Source organism: Solenopsis invicta, chromosome 7, assembly GCF_016802725.1.
Source record: "Solenopsis invicta isolate M01_SB chromosome 7, UNIL_Sinv_3.0, whole genome shotgun sequence".
Classification (NCBI taxonomy): Eukaryota; Metazoa; Arthropoda; class Insecta; order Hymenoptera; family Formicidae; genus Solenopsis; species Solenopsis invicta.
This window is the reverse complement of record NC_052670.1, coordinates 857063-876854: the sequence shown is the minus strand read 5'-3', so window position 1 is coordinate 876854 and position 19792 is coordinate 857063. Positions and strand designations below refer to the sequence as shown.

Genomic DNA, 19792 nt, shown 5'->3' with positions numbered 1-19792 from the left:
TGCATTTTTAATTTTTTTTTAAGTGTAATTAATAATTGACGATAGCGTCATTTTTTACCAATTTCTTTTAAGTCGCTACATTTTTGTTCATTCCTTTTTTTGTTGAGAAAATCGGAGTAGAGAGAGAAAATCGCCAGCGATTTGTCGCTGCGTGAATTCGCGATTCAATTATTCAAAGTTAATCTATATTAGTGTAAATTGGCATTAATCCACGTTTTCTAATCAACCGCAGGGATTGAGTGTGATTGAGTGTGAGGTAGCGTCGCGACGGTCGCGACAACGGCGCGCGGAAATGGCGCGCGGAAATCGATTCTCGCGATTTCGCGAGTATCGATCGCATCGAGGACTGATCGCGAGTAATCTCGATATGGATGCGAGATACGAGCGGCAATCTGGCAATGTGGCACCTACGGCAAAAAGACTACTTCCAACAGTTCCAACTACTTCTAACCTGACTCTGATTCTCGGGCGCACTGTCCGACGAGGGTGAGGACATAATAATGTCCTAGAACACGGATTTTGCAGGGTGAAGGAAGAAAAACGCGCGTTATTATATTAATTATGTCTGCATGCGGTGGACGAAGATGAATCTACCGTCGATCATTTTCGGGGTCCTCTGCTTCCTAGACGTGTTTAGGTCCTCCAGCGCGTGGGATAACGACGAGTTGGAGGTGTTTGACGTGGTCGAGGAGGTCAATCAAAATTTCTATGATGTGCTGGGCGTTACGCAGGTATGTTCCCTGCAAATATGTTTGAAGTTTGAACGTCCACATTCGCACGATGTCGATGCAGTCGCGCGGAATGACGAGTTTGATTAAGATTAATTTACATAAATTGTTTCTCTTTAGTCCGCGAACGCCTCGGAAATCAAGAAGGCTTTCAGACGCCTATCATTGCAATTGCATCCGGACAAAAATCCGGCGGAGGACGCGGAGCTGCAATTTAGAACGGTACTTAAAAATTGAGAGAGATACTAAAAGCTCTTGAATTAACATCTTGACAACTTTCCAAATTCCTTCTTTTTAGTTAGTCGCTGTTTATGACGTTTTGAAAGATCCTGGAAAGCGGCAAAAGTATGACAATGTGCTCGTTAACGGGCTGCCAAATTGGCGATCAGCGGTATATTACTATCGTCATGTCCGAAAGATGGGATTATTGGAGATGAGTGTTATATTATTCACAGTCATCACAATAGGGCAGTATCTCGTAGCTTGGGCGGCGTATTTTGAGAAACGGTACACTTACGTAAGTAATATTTTTATAAGAGAATTTTTACAAGTTAGAAAAAGAGAAGTTTTTTTTTTATATACATGTAACAGCAAAATTAAAGGATCACTTATTCTGACTCTGAAAAATAGGCCTAATTCAAGATAGTGTAACTTTGTCAAAAATAATTGTAAAAAAATGTTAAAAAATGCATTTTAATGCTTGAAATCTCTAGTTTTGAGATTGATTTTTATTTCACGCTGTGCAACTTGGCAAAATTTTTATAGGTTTTTGACATTTGTCAGATTTTTTTTATGAATTTTGCAAAGCTCCAAAGCTCTTGAATTACGCCTATTTTTTGGAGTCAAAATAAGTAATCCTTTAATTTTGCTGTTGAGTGTACAATTAATATAATTAGTACCTATTATGTTACGATTACAGGAACAAGTTTTAGGTAGCAAACTTCAAAAGATGCAAAAGAAAAATAGAAAAAGCAAGATAGACGTTCCAGATTTAGCTGACATTTTGGAAAAGATTCCTACTCCAACAATGTGGAACACTCTTCCATTTCAATTACCAAAGTGGATAATAGGTTCAGTGATTGCTATACCCTCCACTATTTGTCTCATCATTCAACTCGTGAAAGAGAGGAAAGAGAAGAAAAAACAGGAGGAAGAAGAGGCATTGTAAGTATGATGCAGCTTTCTCCTTATAATTTTATATTGCTCATAAAAATCTAAACATTTGTTTTAGAGCACAAGAGAGTGAACAGCCTGAACCTGAGGTAATGTCGCGTAACGTCAGGAAACGTAGGCCTGGCTTTACCCCACAAGAGAGAAGCGGTACTAATTCTAAGGAGACTATAAAAAAAGAAGATTGCGATTACACAAATCATGTATATGAGAAGCCAGCTGTATCTGGTGGCTTGTGGACCGATAATGATATATTAGAATTGATAAAATATGTGAAGAAGTATCCTGGTGGAACTCCAGAACGGTGGGAGAAAATCGCGAGCGTTATGAATCGTACCGTCGTGGAAGTTACGCACATGGCTAAGAAGGTTATTAACTGTTCATCAATTTTGTTTCTTGATAAATCGACTGTAGAAGTTGAGTCGTGTATACTTTACGTTAGGTGAAAGAAGAAGGTTTGAAGCCTGCTGAATCAGTGGAGGAAGTTTCTGTGGAAGAAAAACCGAAAAAGGTTAAGACCCGCAGTGATAATACTGTCAGTACTGCCGAATGGAGTCAAGAACAGCAAAGGACTTTAGAAGCGGCCCTGACGAAGTATCCCAAAGGTGCTTCTGTAGATAGGTGGGAAAAAATTGCAAATTGTGTCGAAGGAAAGACAAAGGCACGTTACATTATGTATTTTTCTTTATAAATTATGTATAGAAATTTATAAATCCACGTTATAATTATAATTGTTTGTTTACAGGAAGAATGTCAAGTGCGTTATAGACAATTGGTGGAATTAGTGAAAAAGAAACAGCAGTCTCAATAGTTCAATTTTTATAAAATCTCGTTTTCCTGCAAATGTACTTTATACCATCGAGCCAAGAAATAGTATTACTGAACACTAATATAAGTGTAAAAGCAAAAAAAAAGTGATATTTCCTGGTTATACAAAATATCAATTCATCTCTTCTGAAAGATTTATAAATTTCCTACAAATTCTCTCTCTCTTTTTTATACAAATGGTATGTTAACCATGTTACATGTAATATGAATATGCGTCCGTGAACCAACTCTGTTATCATAAGTCAGAGATACATCTAAGAAAAGGAAAGAATAAATTGAATAGGGAAATCTTTCCTATGTGTCATCTTATTAAATGTTATCGAGAATGTATTTATTTAATAAATTTAATAATTAATCAAGAGGGGAAAGACTGAAAAACGTATCTTAAAACAATGCCCTCTTCTCTAAAAAGACTGATTATTTAATGTATTATAATTTATCGAAATAGAACTTTGATAAATGTTAAAAAATATCGAAAATGTAATGTGAATGAATATGGTTATATATTTACAAATGTTTACAAATATGTACATTTATAGAGACTTGTAAATAATCTTTTTTTTGTAATTGCATTCTTGTACATAGTTTCCAAGTTTCAATGATTGCATCACATTTTTCTAGTTTTATCGTGACATAATAAATTTAATTCATTATCTTCGCGATCATAAATTATCTTCATTCTTCGCTTCCTAGTAATAAAGAGTATTTTTTTTAAATGTATCAAAAATGCTAGATGTTACACGTGCAAAATAAAAATGTTCTGTTTCCACAAAGTTTTGTCATTGTAGATGCAAGCAGTAGCTATATAAAAACGATAAGAATACTGCTTCCAGAGCTAGAATTAATTATTCTGTATCACTAATACCTATTAATTATTCTATATCATTAATACCTATTTCCACCAACGCAGATTAACTTTGATCTTAGTTTAACTTACTCTTTATCTTACTTTAGTTCTAAAAATTAGAAAAAGATAAAAGGTAAGTTGAACTGAGATTTAAAGTTAATCTACATTAGTGGAAACGGGTATAAAGCTTTCAGAAAATTGAAACGTCAAATACCATACAATACTTATATCGAATTACTGAAACGATATTTACATGAATTATAAGCGTATTCTTTAATTACGTCGCCTGCGAACTCGCGATATTCTCCACGCGTTCGGTTCCTCGTATTTGTTGTAGAGCGGCTCTAGTCTTTGATTCTTTTTGAACTTGCTGAGTTTGGTCGGATCGCTGAACTTGAAGAATGCGGGTGCGAACTCCACCAGCCACTTCGGATCGATCGTCGTCACCTCTCTCATGTATTCCTTGGTAGTTTGCACCAGTTCGTGATAGATCACCCATTCTGGCTGACGATTGAACAATGCGCTACTTGGATGAATATATACCACTTGGCTGTCGACCAACGTTCTGTATCCCTCCTGTGGATCTTTCTTCGCGGCGTTTCTGAAGAATCCCGAACACACCGCTTTCTGTATACGCACTGTGTTCTTGCCAGCTGATACAACATCCAATTTGTGCCTATCCATTATGCCCAGCAATTGCTTACGCACATCTTGGGCACGCTTCAATGTTCTTATCTGCACAAAATTCTCGTAGCACCAGGCATTACTCAGCTTGTTGTTCTTCCAGGAATTATAAACCGCCAGTAGAGTCAAGTGATCGCCTTCGGGTTGATTGAACTTTGCTTTCTTCTGATCAGCTAAAGCCTGCTTGTCCTTAGGTCGATAAAAGACATTCTGCACGGACAGCATACTGACAATAGTTAGAATTTCATCGGAGCATTGAAGGTGCACGCTCATGATCAACATCTTGGATAGATTTGGTTCCAGCGGAAATTCCGCCATTCGTCGGCCTAGTCGCGTCAGTAAACCCTCGTTGTCGAGAGCGCTCAAGCTGTGCAGCGACTCCAATGCCATGATCAGCGATTCTACTGGCGGCGCATCCATAAAATCAAAATGCAGAAGATCATTGATGCCCATAGTCTTCAGTTGCAGCACGGTAGTGGCCAGATTTGTACGCTGTATTTCCGGGACTGGCGTGGGCAGCATCTCGTCTCTGTAGGCTCGTTCCGTGTAAAGCCGATAACACTTTCCAGGTCCGGTTCTACCAGCTCTTCCGCTTCTCTGTTTCGCCGCCGCCTGGCTAATCGGCGTCACTATAAGACTGTCCATGCCTGTCTTGGAATTATAGACCTTCTGTTTGACGAAGCCCGGATCAACGACGTAGTATATACCATCGATGGTCAAGCTGGTTTCGGCAATGTTCGTGGCGATAACGACCTTGCGTGAGCCAGGTGGGGCCGGCTCAAATATTCTAGTTTGCATCTCCGAGGGTAAGGCCGAGTAGACCGGGAGAATAATTAGTTCCGGTACATCTGGGCCCAGTGATTTCATACGCTCGTAAAGGATCTCGCAGGCAGTGTCGATCTCCTCCTGACCGGTGAGGAAGAGCAGGATATCGCCCGGCGGTTCGCGCAGATGGATTTGCATGACGGTGATCAATGCGGCGTCTAGATAATCAGTCTCTGGCTCCTTCGTGTACATTACCTCGACCTCGAACGTGCGCCCCGGTATAGTGAAGATCGGTGCCTCAAAGAAGTACTGTGAGAATTTAACTGCGTCGAGGGTAGCGCTGGTGACGATCAGTTTGAGATCGGGTCTACGGCCCACCGCTTGCTTCAGTAGGCCAAACAGCACATCCGTGTGTATCGTGCGCTCGTGCGCTTCGTCCAACATAATTACCGAGTACGTTTTCAAATCAAGGTCCATCAGGCATTCGCGCAACAACATACCATCCGTCATGTATTTAATATTGGTCTCTGGTCCGGTACAATCCTCAAAACGGATGGTGTAGCCCACCTCCTGGCCCAGGCAGCAGCCAAACTCTTCTGCCACTCTCTTAGCTACGCTCATAGCCGCGACACGTCGCGGCTGCGTACAGCCGATCTTGCCGCGTGCGGTAAAACCGGCCTCCGCTAGATACTGCGTGATCTGCGTCGTCTTGCCCGAACCGGTCTCTCCGATCACGATCAGGATCTGATTGTCCGTCACGGCTTTCACCAGATCGTCGCGCAACTTATAAATCGGTAGGCTCTGACGCTGCTCCAACAGGGTCAAATTGGTCTTCTTACCGAAGGATGACTTCTTACCGCCTATCACGTGCTTCTTCCACTCGGGCAGATCTTGCGTTTGCAAACCGATGCCACGCATGTTCGCTGCTAGCGTGCGGCTTTCCGCGTCCGGCAACGGGTCTATCCAATTCTTGTTCAGACCAGTGGGCACGGAATCCATCTCCTGCTCGCGTTGCAGCATCTTTTGTTCTCTCCGCTCCTTCGCTAGAGCACTCTGCATCATCGCCGCCTGCGCCAACGAGCCGTCCGGGTTCTTCACTATACGCACGGGACTGAGATCGCCCAGGGCTCTACCGTGACCGTGCAGGAACGGCGGCTCCTCCTCGACAAGCTCGATCTCCACGTCCTCCTCTTCGTCGTCCTCTCGCGGCAAAATTCCGGTCTCCGTGTCGAACTCCGGCAACTCGTTTCTGTCGATGCACGAGGCGGCCATCATCTGCTTGATCTCCCATTTCTCCGGCGACGACAGACGCTGCACGCGCTTCCTCGAGTACGTCTCGTCTTCGTCGTAATTACCCTGAAGCTCTAGTAGGGAGGTAGGCCTGTCCGGATTACGCAAGTGCTTCTCGTCCTCGTCCGCTTTCGCGATCGGCACTACCGGGTTTAAATCTCTCCCAGTCTCCTGATCGACATCCTTCATGCTCAGAGATACCTTCTGCCCGCCGACGTTGAGAACCTTCACCAGGACCTTCTGCCCTCGGGAGACCACGTCGCTCGCGTTTGCCACTCGACCCTCCCGCCTCAGTTGGGAGATGTGAACCAAGCCCTCCCAACGACGTCTTAAACCTTCTAGCTGGACGAAACAGCCGAACGGCACGATGTTCGCGACCTTACCGGCGTAAATCTTACCTACTTCCGGCTCCGAGGAGAGCGTCTCCTCCGCGGATTTGGATCTGGATCTGGATCTGTCGGCGTCGCGTCTCCTCGAGTGTCTCGCGTGATCTTTGCGATCCCGGGACGACGTTCTCCTGCGCTCGCGGGATCCGGAGCGCCTCCTGCGCGTTCTGTCGCGCGATCTATGACGTGTTCGCGATCTGGAACGTGTTCTGGATCTGTGTCGCCTCTCCTTTCGATTCGACGATCTGGATCTGTGTCGTCTTCTGTCCCTCGATCTGCTTCTGCTTTTCTTTTCTCGTTTACTCTTCTTCTCGCTGTTGTCAATCTTACCGTTACTTTTCTCGGTATTCGTAGATTGTTTTTTATTCGACGGCGCGAATGCTTCCAAGGAGGCCATAACGTCGTTGACGATATCTTCGTCCTTGACGTCGTTAGTCTCGGAACGTTGATTCTCGTTCGGTAACGCTAGCGCTGGGAATTTTAATGCCAATTCGTCTTGCTTGCTTGCAGACTTGGACGGTTTCTCGGTTGATGCTCTCGCAGGTTTCATGTGTTGTATTATTCTGAGGAGATTGGCCATGAAGGAGTCCGAAAACTCTGCCCCATTCTCAATCAGTACCTTTTTGAACGCTGGAAACGTATTGTTCTTTTCGGCTAGATGTATTATGAACTCGGCCAAGTCCTTGTCGTTCAGTCCCAGGTGATTTTCCAACTCTGTGCAGATTTTCGACACGAGAGACAGGTGTTCTAGCTTCGTAACTTCCTCCATCTTATTTTGTAATGTAGCACGGGATGTTGCAACTGAAAATTGACCAACTTGAATCACCTACTGGAACAAACGTATAGACGAATAAACATCCTGATGGCGTTTAACCTAACTTCTATCCAACTCAATCCAACTTCCTCGCTATTCGCGCCGCCTACGTTTGTTTTCTTGAAATCTCACGACAAATGACAATGTTTCTCACGTTAGTAAGAGAGAACTCGATAATATCGCTGAGCAAACGTACGCTGTATTGTATCGGTAATGCAGTTAGTCTTATGTTAGTAAACGCGATGTCACGTGAGAGAAAAGTGAGGTTATTCGGCTCGAAAGATTCGGATGCTGCGACCAGTGTTCGTATTTCCGCGTAATAAGGAGTTGATAAAATTTAGTTTGAGATGCAGACTACTAACGAGGAGAGATACGAAGCTGCGGAACTTCATTCGAATGACAGCGATAGAGTCGAAACCGTGCGAACAGAATTGAGGGAGGCCGCGTTGACGAAAAGAAAGGAGGATCGTGTGTCCACCTGGAACAAAAATCGCACCAACTTGGGAGAGTTTCCAGGGATTGAACTGTTTTCCGTTGAGTACGTTGACGAGAAGGTGAGGCTTCTCAAAAGGAAAAAATTACTCTTTGTGGAGTACAGATATTTGCCCAATGCTCTTATTCAGGTACGTGCCGCTCTTGGAGTAATCTCTATCAAATGTCTTATAAACTATAAACAAGGTTGGATAGTGACTAATTTAAAGGTCAAGTAAAAAATATAATAACAAAGTTGAAAAATTAATAATTCTTAATTTAATAACTAGTTAAATTTCATATTTTATTTAATTATTTTTAATACACGTAAACTAATTTATTAACTTTTTCTTCTTAAAAATTGATATGAAAGAAAAATGATAAAAGTAAAAATACATTCCCAATATAAAAAGCAATATTTCTTTATTATTTTATACAAATTTAATTTACAGATAAAATATTAAATTTATTTGACTGTTCATATTGTAATTATTTTATTAATTAATCTAATTTTAAAAGTTATGACATTTTAATTTAATATTAATGCAATTTTTAACTTAGTTTTTTTATTCAGTCAACTTTTAATGTAACTCAATTAACAAGCCATTACCTTTAATTTTAATTAAAAAGAAAGGTAACTTATCCAACCCTACTTATAAAACATTCAAGATTGATAATCTTCATGAAGATACAAGTAGTGAAGAATAAAACATAATCTCTTGCATTTGTCACAGTCAGAAGAAAACATAAATGCCTTTTTAAAAGTGGACCAAAGTTTATCGGGTCTGGTGCGTGACTTGTCAGGCAACGATCCAACTCTTCAATTATATGCAGCCAACTGCTGTTGTAACATTGCCTTGGGAAACATGAAAGCATGCACAGCATTGGGAAAAGCAATTATTCCTTATCTAGTTATCAAGTTAAAATGTTTAAATTATGCATTACTGGTGAGTTTCTCTTATGTTAAATAAGAAATAATGAAATTACATGAAAGAAGTGAATAAAATGATATCAATCTTGTTATAAACTTAAGGTACATGTATTCATATTTTATTAGGATGTTTGCATTTGGACAATTGGTAATTTAGTTGCAGGAAGCGATAAGGTTTTCTCTATCTTGCACTCGCAACATTGTTTGAAATATATAATTTTACTGTTAGAAAATTGTGACGACTTGATTCTTCCTTCCATAATATATGCACTATTACATTACGTACGTGCAGGATTTCATAAGCTATCGTAAGTATACATACATCTATTTTTACACATTGTAATATAAAATAAAATTTGCAAGAGACTCTAATATGTTTCTGATATTTGTAGAGAAAATGAAATGTTGGAGCTTGTCCAAGCTATCATAAAACGGAATCTTTTATATGAAAATCTGAATTATATTTGGTTATTAGCTTTGTTGTCTTCCTCATCGATATGCACTGAACATTTGCATGCTATTCTGCCAAAAGTTGTTGATTATCTTTACTTAATATTTTCCAATTCGGATGGAATGACTCAAGTTAGCGAGGTTTGTTCTTTTTTTCATATAACAAAATTACAATATTTTTAGAACATCAAGAATTATATTTTTAATCTTTTCTATTTTAGATTACAGCATCTATACGTATACTAGCCAATACGTTGCATAATTCTTGCGAAGATGGGGTAGACATTCTTTTGAGCAATCCAAAATACACAAACGAGGATCTGCATGTTTTATTGAATAAATTATTAGCGCATCCTTATATGCACATTAGAAGAGAAACTCTATGGTTAATAGGTAACTATACAATTTCTTTCTCATTTTTACATAGAAAATACTTTGAATGTAATCCTCTAATTATTCTAATAAATTGTTGCAGGAAATTTGTATAATCATAGATCACCCAGTGTCGCTAAAAATATAAAAGATCTTATATCTTTTCTATCAGCACTGAATCAAGCTTTTTCCGCTGTTGAAAACTCCGTATGAATGCAAATGCATGTTGAAACTTAAGTCAACATTTTTTTAAAAGAAAAGTGTGTTAGGTTCATAAAAATACTAATTTATAAAATTTGTGATACAAATATAAAAATATATTTATAGTCCTTTGATTGTATATATTACATAATATACATATACGATATTAAATATTAATTTTATTTATCAATAATAAATGGAGTATTTATGTGTGTGTATATATACACAAATACACACACACACACGTACACACACTGAATTTTTTAATATAATACACTTTATATATGCCGCTAATTAATATTTCATAGTTAATATACCCTTTTTACAGGTACAAATTTTCTTAATGGATCCGAGGAAGAATATCGATTTTTTCCTATATCTTCTATACACGGCACCTTGACGATATTGAAATATATTTGTCCCATCAAATTCGCTGTTGGATGATTAGCAGTTTTTAAACATTGGTAAAGCAGTTGATCACAAGTACAATGTGACCTGTAAGAAGGTGAAACATATGAGACTGAATGCCTTACGAAGACAGTTTTTAAATAGTTAACAGGTAAAGATAATTTTTAATTTTGTTAATCATGATAAAGAAATTTAGTAATTTATGTGCTGTACTAGTTTAAAGACGTACTAAAATTTTTTATCAAAATAAATTGATTGACTATTTTTATCAATTTTTTATAAAATCTTACTTAGTGTACAGAGAATAATTTGTGAGGTTGTATCGGGTTTGTTGAGCTCGTACTTTTATTGGACAAAGATCGTGATTGCGACAACATCTGAAAAATACAAAGTTCCATCTTATCTCACCAACATTGTTGAAAATTTAGAAGTTATGATCCTATATGTCAAAAACAACCTGTCGATGTGAGGTAGATCGCCCAAATCGTGATAATTTTCGGCTATATCGCCGGTCCCGCACCATTTTGTGCCTGGAGTGTATATTTAGTCTTTGTTAATAAATTTTGCAATTCTGTGGAATTGTGAATGTTTGATTAAAATTATATAAACGGTAAACCTGGCAGAATACCGGAGAACAGAGTTATAGAACTCGCGGCTATGCGAGTCCCTCTGCTCAGTGCGTTTGAGGGAGGCAAAGTAGTCGTGGCCGGCACCTGTAATCCATCTAACAATTCGCACTGTTGCATGAGTCTCGTTATCTCCTGGAAGGACACCACTTGTGGATGTAAAGTCATAGACAGGTTTCGCAAAACTTCCGTAGCCTGGGATGGCTCGCTGGAAGAGTCAGTGATGCCGATCAAAGATTACACAGAAGAATCGTAGAAAAGGACTAACGATGAATGTAACCGGTAAAAGCCGATTTTGATCCAATTTAATTATATAATGGTTTTTACTATTATAGCGGCACCACTTACTATACTTCGATTATATTGCAATCGTGTAATTCATTTTTCCGACCGAGATCGACCACCGCCACCGTCTGTTCGTAATAATAAACGGCTCGGATCTCGTCTTTCATGAGCGCGATGGCGCTTGGTGTGAGGCCACTCAACCCCTTGAATGTGCTTCTGAAGAACGTTGGTTGCTGAGCGGTCAAGTTACATATCGATACGACGAGGAAAATCGTCAAGCACACCGAATACATCTTTTCCTTCAAACTATCGATCTTCTTTTTGTTTTGTTATGCTATTACTTTAGCGTAACGCACGGAGTATGTGCATACGACTAACGAATAACGTAAAAAAAATTTCGTTTTTAAACTACATTAAATATTGAAATTAACAAATACAAAAGATTATTCGCGTCAAGGGGACATCAACACCGCGAGATTCAAAATTATCAATCAATAACCGTCGAGACAAAAGTCGATCTGTTCCACACGTTTTCGTACACTTTTACTATTTGAAAATAATGCGTGCTTTAACAAAACGGTGTGTCGCGCACGCATAAATGAATATTTACACTCTAGTACATTTGTATCGCAGGTAATGTCCATCACGTAATTATCGCACATTACACGGTTTTATATTTCCATAAATTCTTCATATCTAATATATTTCAGAATTGTCTTTACAATGCACAATTTTTTTTTCTTTTTTACTTTATGTCATACAAACATGAAACGGAAAAGCATTAGCCAGTTATTTACGGGAATGAATTATTTGTGTACAATAATTCTTCGAAGAAGAGTTTGAGATAAGAAGAGAACTCATATAATAAATAATTCCCTTGGAACGAAACCGAACTCGCGTGTTAGTCGAAGTATTATTTGGCACTTGTACGGATCTTTACGGAGAGAAATAGCGAAAAAATTCGCACAAATATTCTTAACTTTACACAAAAATTATCTGTTAAAAAATGGAGTTAGCACTCTTGACCGATACCGTTCCCATTCGCGAGAACCAATCGACTGGTTGACTTCCCGCGCACAAACGGTGTGTCTATAATTATAACGCACCCATCCTTCGGTTGTACATGGACAGTAGCCGATCGAAAGACTAAATGTATAAGCCATGGTATGACACCCGCATGGTATAACTTCCCTCTCTCGCAATGGTAGCAGTGACAGACGTTAGTGGGGAGACCTACATTCGCAGGACTAGGACGAAGAAAGTGGAACAAAACGATGGAATACGATTCCACAGTAACTGCCAGTAACTGCAAATTTACAAAATCTTATAAAAAAAAGAAAAGAGAAAAACGATGCCTTATTGGACTTTTTTGCGATTGCAGGCAGTACTCGCCAAAAGACATTTGATATTTATAAAAATTTATATTTTGCATACAAAAATCTAGAAAACTGTATAAAAGCACAATAGTGTCTGAAAAAGTATCTTAAAAATATTAAAAACTTGTTTGTACAAATGTAAATCTCTTATGCCGAATTTTTCATAGCCGAAAGATGTCTCGATAGAAGAACGGTTTATTTATATCCGATGACAACACGAGCTACAAGCATTTTCTCCTTCGCACATTTTTTTTTTAATGGAATTGCAAATTTCAGTCGTAACTCGTAATAAATGGTTACGCAATGCCGAGAGATGTGTTTCTACTGACATTTCGAAAAAAATGCTAATGAAACCGATGCTTCTCTATAATTTTGCTTGTTAAGCAACAATATTTAACAGTGGCCTTGTCTCAGAGAATGGCACGAAGGGTTCGACTTGCTCGTAGCACCCGTTGGATATTGAACCCCGCCGGTGCGAGTCGTGCTCAGCGTGATGCTCACGGGCGTCGCATTAGATAGCTGCAATCTGACTGGGCACTGTCTATATCCTGTAATAAAAAATGAAAGAGCATTATAGCCTTATCGCGTACTAGTGTAACGCACCGGTAATTTCAATAATACATGTGAACTTGGGTGATAGATGATAGGGTGGAAATAAAAATGATTTGTTATCACGACTTAAGTATAAGACAGTTTGAGACCAAGTAATTTGTTATACAAGTAGGTAGAGGTCTCGATTTGATTCTTGGAGTGAATTCTAATCGAGTTCCACATGTTGCGACGAGAAATTAGCTCTCTTGTTTTAGCATTTTCCGTCGCAAGTTGCTCAACACTTTATGATAAATAAACACAATGTTTGTTACATGACACGCAAGGTGATTTGCGCGAATCATAATTTTTTCTATTTCGCAATTCGAATTCCAGAATGAATCATGGTCGACTTTCACATTTCATATTTTTTAAATGATGAGAAATTAACTTTTCTAAACCGTTAATGTCTGCGCCGCTTTCCAGCTGTTGAGCACTTTGCGTAATCATTTGATCAATATATAAATACATTTCTCGATAAAAACTAAGAAACAAAGCGATTACTTATGTAACTGTTAAAAACAGTTATGCGATTGGAACAGTATAAGAAATATGTTTAAATGTACAGGTAAGAGATGTGTTTTTTATAATACTTTTTAAATCTCGTAGAGTGAAATGTCACACTAAAAGAGTGAAAATTGAGCTTGTGCAATTTTTCGAGTGATTTTTCACTCTATGAGATTTAGAGAATACAATCCATTTACACACATGAATAATATTGCTTTGTTATTCATTAATATTTGGCGTAAATATGTACAACAAATATTTGCAAGAGATTGATGAGAAACGAGCGGTAGGAAAAACGCGACGATCCTCAACAAAAAACAGGATTTACCGGCGTGATGAGGTCCGGAGCAATGGCAACATATAGGGTTGTTGCGCGGCCTTGGGCAAAACTCGACGCTGTGCGGTTCGCCACAGCGGACGCAGCGTGGCAAGTGCCGGCAATTGGCGGCCACGTGCCAGAAACCCTGACACCGGTAGCACTGCAACACGCTGTCCGCCGTTTGCGATAAATTATCTTGATGCGCTTCTAGGAAGTTACTTCCGTTATTCCCCGGCAAGTATCGCGAAGGTATACCAGACGAGCATGCGGTACCGCCGCTACGCCACCAGCGTTCTGGAATAGCGTTGAAACGAGCCACCTCAAAAAAGTCCAGACCTTGACGCAGTAAGGCTTCGTAATGACCCGCGTCAAAAACCTAGCGGACAAAAGAACGATAACGCTGGAACGAAAACATATATCATTCGAGTGACTTCATATATCATTATCTTTGTTTAACATTTCGATGAACAACAAGGATAAAATGGTTATAAAGGGGCACTCGGGTGATGTTTTCGAACGTAGCCAAGAATGATAAAAGAACGGTATCCAGTTTTTGTCAATTAGAGGTGCGAATAGTTGAAATTCAAATCGGATCACAGTAGGCCAGTTAAAACAATTATATACATACGAGAATTAATAAACATTGATACAAGATCAGTCTTGTGTATGATTATTTTTTTTTTTCCGACTTTTATGTTTTTAAATCTTATAAACTATTCAACAATTTGTACACGATAGATAGGTTTCTCTGTAAATTTGTTTCAACATTTCATAGATTTGTATTATGATTTTATAGAATTTAAGACAAAATTTGGAAATTGCTCCATTATATTTTCCTATTAAAGTACATTAAAGTACTATTACATCATAATTTGCGCAAGATATAATCAATGCTTATTAGACAGAAAGAAAGAATAATATTATCACATTACTTATATATAATAAATTTTTATTTAACACATTTTTTTGTAATTATTTTTTAAAATTTATGTGATTAATTTTTTTATGTATTAAGAAAATTTGTACTCTCATTGAAATTGCTTTATTACATATAATTTAATATGTAATACAAATCTGGGAAATTTTGATTCAAATTCGATTCGATTCGATTCAACGGGAAATTTTCAGATTTTATTTTGAACGTGCTATCAAAGATTCAATTTGATTCGATTCGATTTTATGAATGCTTCATTTATTTCTACTGTCATTTATTTGCAATATATTATGTACTTTATGCATCGTATTAACAATTATATACGATTTATTTCAATCTTCACTTTGACATTATTCGTCTTAGTTTTTTATTGTATGAACTACTGATTGCTAATAAGATATTTCGAAAGTTAGCTTTCAAAACCGGTTAAGCATACTTTAGCAGCTACTCTGCAGAACTCCATTACGGAGAACTGGTTTGGAATTACGTAGTATTATGCATTTTTATACGAATTTAAACGATGCAGTCTGTATACTTCAATTGAGACGAATATTAATTTTATGCTCTAATATCCGGTAGAAAATAATTTTGTTGGAGTAAACTAGTATTCATATCCATATAATAGAGGTGATAAGGTCTTATCGGGCTAATTAAAATAGGAAATAAGCACCTCTACTCGGACAAATTGTCGAGAACGCTCAACATTTCCAGCGACGATTCCTTGCTTCGTTAGAGCCGAATTTATATCCTGTAGCGGTATAGCCCATGGTACATCTCTTAAAAGTACGGCTTGGCGATATCGGGAATCTCTTGCCGAGAATCGTGCTACCTGATGTAAATAAAATCCAAATCGAAAGATATTTTATCTTTTATATTTTACTTATATATAAATGTTTCAACAGATTATTTAGCTAAAAATTCACGTTTAAACACAATTAACGATATAGCTTCAAAATAAAAAATAATAATCATAAATGGACTATACAATAGAGAATATGAAGAAAATATATAACACAATATATTTCGTGAGTTTTTACATCTTTTATATCTCACGCATTATCTGAAACGCGCCGGTTAGAATCTGCAAATGTCATACTTGTACAGGTCCTCGAAATACTTGAGCCAAGTTGCCGCGTTGTAAAAGTTTCTCGGCATCGTTTTCTCGTGCGAAAGCGGCTATAAGTCCACATGGAGTTTCAGAGACACGCCACGTTGATAGTGGTTCAGAAGCGGCGATAGCTTCCTCGAGATGAGATCGCAGTAGCTCGCAATCTAATCGACAAACAAACAATAAAAATATCTGTTTATGTTAATATTTTTATATTATTCAGCCGACGTTATACACTTGACATAATTTTGATGATTAGATATTACATTATCTGATATTACTAATTAAATTGAATAAATTAGCATCTCATGAATTATTAATTAAATCGTAGTTCTTATCTTGAGAATGCAACAAATATTGCAAAAGTCACCTTGGACCTCTCCCTGGTCTTGAGTTTGAAGGCCAGCGACGCGCGAAATGTATAAAGAACACGTAAACTGCGTCTGCAGCTGTTCAGTAGAAACTTCATTATAACACGTTGTTAGATGTAAATCTTTTTTATCTGTTTGGTTATTATCTCCGATCGTGCTTTGCGATGAAGAGTCTGTCGTGGCCTTTTCCTCCATTGTGCGCGCCACGCACTGACTGTAACTAAAATTTATTGCATAGATAAAGCTAATTTTGTACACGGTTTCTATTACTATATATATATATAAACTAAGTAAAAATTAAAAGTTTAAAATTTGATACGTTTTATTACTATATATATATATAAACTAAGTAAAAATTAAAAGTTTAAAATTTGATACGTTTTAAAACTATAATTCTTATAAAATAAATTTTTATAATTTATTAAATAGTTTTTTAAACATTTATTAAATAGTTTTGAAAACGCATTTTCAAATTTTAAGCGCGCGTTTACTTTTTCAGCTTAAAATTAATTTTTAATGTTTATTGAACATATTTTAAATCTGTGTTGCTTGGGGAATATATTGCGACGAGAATTTGTATTCAATCTCATTCCACGTTCCATTACTGGTAGAGGAAAATTGTCAATACCAATACAGGTTTTGTTTAGGAAAAAATAATAATCCAAAAAAATCAAATATGTCATTATTGATGACCTTCCTCTAATCGCAAGCAAGTAATTTTAATTAATGGCAAAGGAGAAGGGTATTTTTTCGACTGAGAACATTGTTGCATAAATATTTTATTGTCGAGGTTACGGGCGATGAATGGAGAAAAATTGCCAATACCGACGTATATCGATAGGATTTGTTTAGGAAAAACTAACAATCCAAAAAAAAGACCAAATGATACGTCATTATTGGCGACCTTCCTCTAATCGCGAGTGAGTCATTTTAATATTTATGCAGTAATGTTCTCGGTCGAAAAAATACCCTTTTCCTTTGCCATTAATTAAAATTATTTGCTTGCGATTAGAGGAAGGTAATCAATAATGATACACAATATTATTCTTCTTTATTATTAATTAAACCTAATAATTCAAAAAAATAAAAAACTAAATGATACGTTGTTATTGGCGACCTTCCTTTAATCGCAAACAAGTAATTTTAATTAATAGCGAAGGAAAAGGGTATTTTTTTCGACCGAAAATATTACTGCATAAATATTTTATTGTCGCGATTACGGACAACGAGTAGAGAAAAATTGCCAACACTGATAAAAGTACACAGAAAAAGAATTAGTATCAAATCAACATTTTATTGTTTCATATATAAGCAAGAATATAAAATCTTCTTGAAAAAATTTATAATTTTAAACAGACATAATTTTGACAGACTTAAACAGAAGAAATTTCGTTTCTTCATATGTAAATCAATAATGACCGTTTAAGATTATAAATTCTTCTAAGATTTTATATTCTTGCTTATATATGAAACAATAAATTGTTGATCCAATCTAACTTTTTTTTTCTAGAATTCGTTTAGGAAAAACTAACAATCCAAACGAACCAAATAATACATCGTTATTAGCGATCTTTCTTTAATCGCGTTATTTTAATTAATGACAAAGAAGTAGGGTATTTTTTTTCGATTCAGAACATTACTGCGTATATATATTTTATTGTCGCTAATGACTAGGCCGATAACAATCATAATAATGTGGAGTTATTCAGGTCATTATTGATTGAAGCAGTAACGATTACGAAAACGTCTACTGCATAAATAATTTGTCGTTTGTACGGTCGTTATCGAGGCGATCATTACAGGTATATTTATGCAACGACAACTGCGGACCGTTTTTCAATCCTCCTTCTGTTATCGAGACCTCGTTTCGCAATAATTTTTCTTCTCCAAAGCACAGTCATTTCTTTGTAGTGTCATAACGTGACATTTCCTTAGTAATTGCGTTTGAAGAAGGCGTTTTTTACATCATTATTTACGATAGTTGTCTCGACGCGTTTTCGCGCGATCGTAATATTTATAAAAGAGCGTTGATCGGGTTGAGAGCCACGGTCGCGATCGCTCGAGCTGCTTCGCCGACCAGACAAACTTATCGAGGTGGATGCTGCGAATTGGAACGTTTCCACCCCGGAAACGATGTCGATTTACCTCGGTCTTGCCGTTGACGCGATAGAACGCAGCTCGGGTGTCAGGAGAAACGAAGAAAACGCGGCCCATGCTGACGCCAGGCGCCATTCGTCGTCTCGCGTCGTCGTCTCGCTCCTAATCGCATCGCTTCACGACGATGACCAACCAATATTCAGCGCCAACTTTGCGTCGTCGCCGCTATGTTTTGAAAATTAGAAGAAAACATTAAAACTATATACAAAACAAGGGCCTGCACACAATAGAAGAATATTATAGACATTTAGAATTGAAATATTAAAATCGGTTCCTTCAAAGAACATTCTAGATAAATAAGTTATGTTGTATCTTGTACGATATATTACGTTTTCCTAATTATGTCTCTCTCTCTCTCTCTCTCTCTCTCTATTGTGTACAGAGCCTAAACATCAAAACTATATTATGTTCTATTGTACTTATCATAATTAAGGCGATCCATCTCTATATAAAAATGTTCACGACTAGCACGTGTATTTAGCTCGGAAAAATTAACCTAAAAATTTTTGGGGAAAGAACTTTTTCCGGATTTTTTCCTTGCCGTATATTTCCAAGTTTTTTCTTTCTTTTAAGATATATCACCTTTTGCGTGTCCTCTACGTTAATGATTTGAAGAGGATCCTAAATACCGATCGCATTACAGAATAAATAATCGAATTGATTTGACGGATCACAAGATCACATCTTATAGATTTGGTAGTATAAAAGTACGCACCTAAAAAACTTGGATAGAATCAAGAATAGATTTTTCGAGAAAATTGAAAGAAAGAAAAGAAGTCTGAGAAATGGCCGGCGCCCGGCATCAGCCGGCACGCCACGGCCAGCCACGGCATGACCACGATTTAAGATTTTAGCTGATACGATGATTTTTCGAGACGCCATCTCTACAACGTGAACTGACGTGGACTTGTCCGCCGTGCTGCCTGACCGACAGACTGCTGCCACTACGTAAGCGGCGTGACCAAACGTTCCTCATCCGGGTGCACCGTGATGTCGTTTTATCTTTGTTGTTTACCAAATGTTAAACAAGGATAGAATGATGTCTGCGCCGTGCTGCCTGACCGACAGACTGCTGCCACTACGTAAGCGGCGTGACCAAACGTGACTAGTGCGTAGTGACGCGCCTGCGCGGCGTCACTGCGCCCCACTACGCAGTGGCGGCAGGCGGCGGAGTCG

The 19792-nt window shown here is 37.8% G+C and overlaps 5 protein-coding genes across 8 annotated transcripts; 2 read left to right on the top strand and 3 right to left on the bottom strand.

Annotated features, from left to right (window-relative positions):
- Positions 1-351: 351 nt before the first annotated feature.
- LOC105193530 (dnaJ homolog subfamily C member 1) lies at positions 352-3087 on the top strand. Its single transcript, XM_011158006.3, has 7 exons — positions 352-731; positions 849-950; positions 1027-1245; positions 1648-1892; positions 1960-2266; positions 2341-2559; positions 2644-3087. The coding sequence occupies exons 1-7, from the start codon at positions 570-572 to the stop codon at positions 2707-2709; spliced, it is 1320 nt and encodes a 439-aa protein (XP_011156308.1). The 5' UTR covers positions 352-569; the 3' UTR covers positions 2710-3087.
- Positions 3088-3210: 123 nt separating this feature from the next.
- Positions 3211-7602, bottom strand: LOC105193529 (ATP-dependent RNA helicase DHX8). Its single transcript, XM_011158005.3, has one exon. It carries the CDS (start codon positions 7465-7467, stop codon positions 3847-3849), a length of 3621 nt encoding a protein of 1206 aa, XP_011156307.1. The 5' UTR covers positions 7468-7602; the 3' UTR covers positions 3211-3846.
- A 131-nt stretch (positions 7603-7733) lies between these two features.
- LOC105193527 lies at positions 7734-10617 on the top strand. 2 transcript variants are annotated; one of them, XM_026135681.2, is made up of 7 exons: positions 7734-8135; positions 8718-8930; positions 9041-9222; positions 9307-9505; positions 9586-9757; positions 9840-9957; positions 10266-10617. In XM_026135681.2, the coding sequence occupies exons 1-6, from the start codon at positions 7860-7862 to the stop codon at positions 9947-9949; spliced, it is 1152 nt and encodes a 383-aa protein (XP_025991466.2). In that variant the 5' UTR covers positions 7734-7859; the 3' UTR covers positions 9950-9957; positions 10266-10617. The 2 variants fall into 2 exon arrangements, with proteins under 2 accessions (XP_025991466.2, XP_011156304.2); XM_011158002.3 differs by having other exon boundaries at positions 9840-9996.
- Positions 10085-12387, bottom strand: LOC105193528 (phospholipase A2). Its single transcript, XM_011158003.3, has 5 exons — positions 11320-12387; positions 10962-11179; positions 10803-10875; positions 10636-10722; positions 10085-10432 (listed from the first exon to the last, which is right to left on the bottom strand). Exons 1-5 carry the CDS (start codon positions 11547-11549, stop codon positions 10246-10248), a joined length of 795 nt encoding a protein of 264 aa, XP_011156305.1. The 5' UTR covers positions 11550-12387; the 3' UTR covers positions 10085-10245.
- LOC105193525 lies at positions 11998-19527 on the bottom strand. 3 transcript variants are annotated; one of them, XM_011158001.3, is made up of 8 exons: positions 19332-19527; positions 19036-19237; positions 18605-18781; positions 16459-16679; positions 16077-16252; positions 15651-15809; positions 14056-14422; positions 11998-13180 (listed from the first exon to the last, which is right to left on the bottom strand). In XM_011158001.3, the coding sequence occupies exons 4-8, from the start codon at positions 16652-16654 to the stop codon at positions 13026-13028; spliced, it is 1053 nt and encodes a 350-aa protein (XP_011156303.1). In that variant the 5' UTR covers positions 16655-16679; positions 18605-18781; positions 19036-19237; positions 19332-19527; the 3' UTR covers positions 11998-13025. The 3 variants fall into 3 exon arrangements, with proteins under 3 accessions (XP_011156303.1, XP_039307506.1, XP_025991471.1); XM_039451572.1 differs by having other exon boundaries at positions 19199-19237; XM_026135686.2 differs by lacking the exon at positions 19036-19237.
- Between the last annotated feature and the right edge of the window lie 265 nt (positions 19528-19792).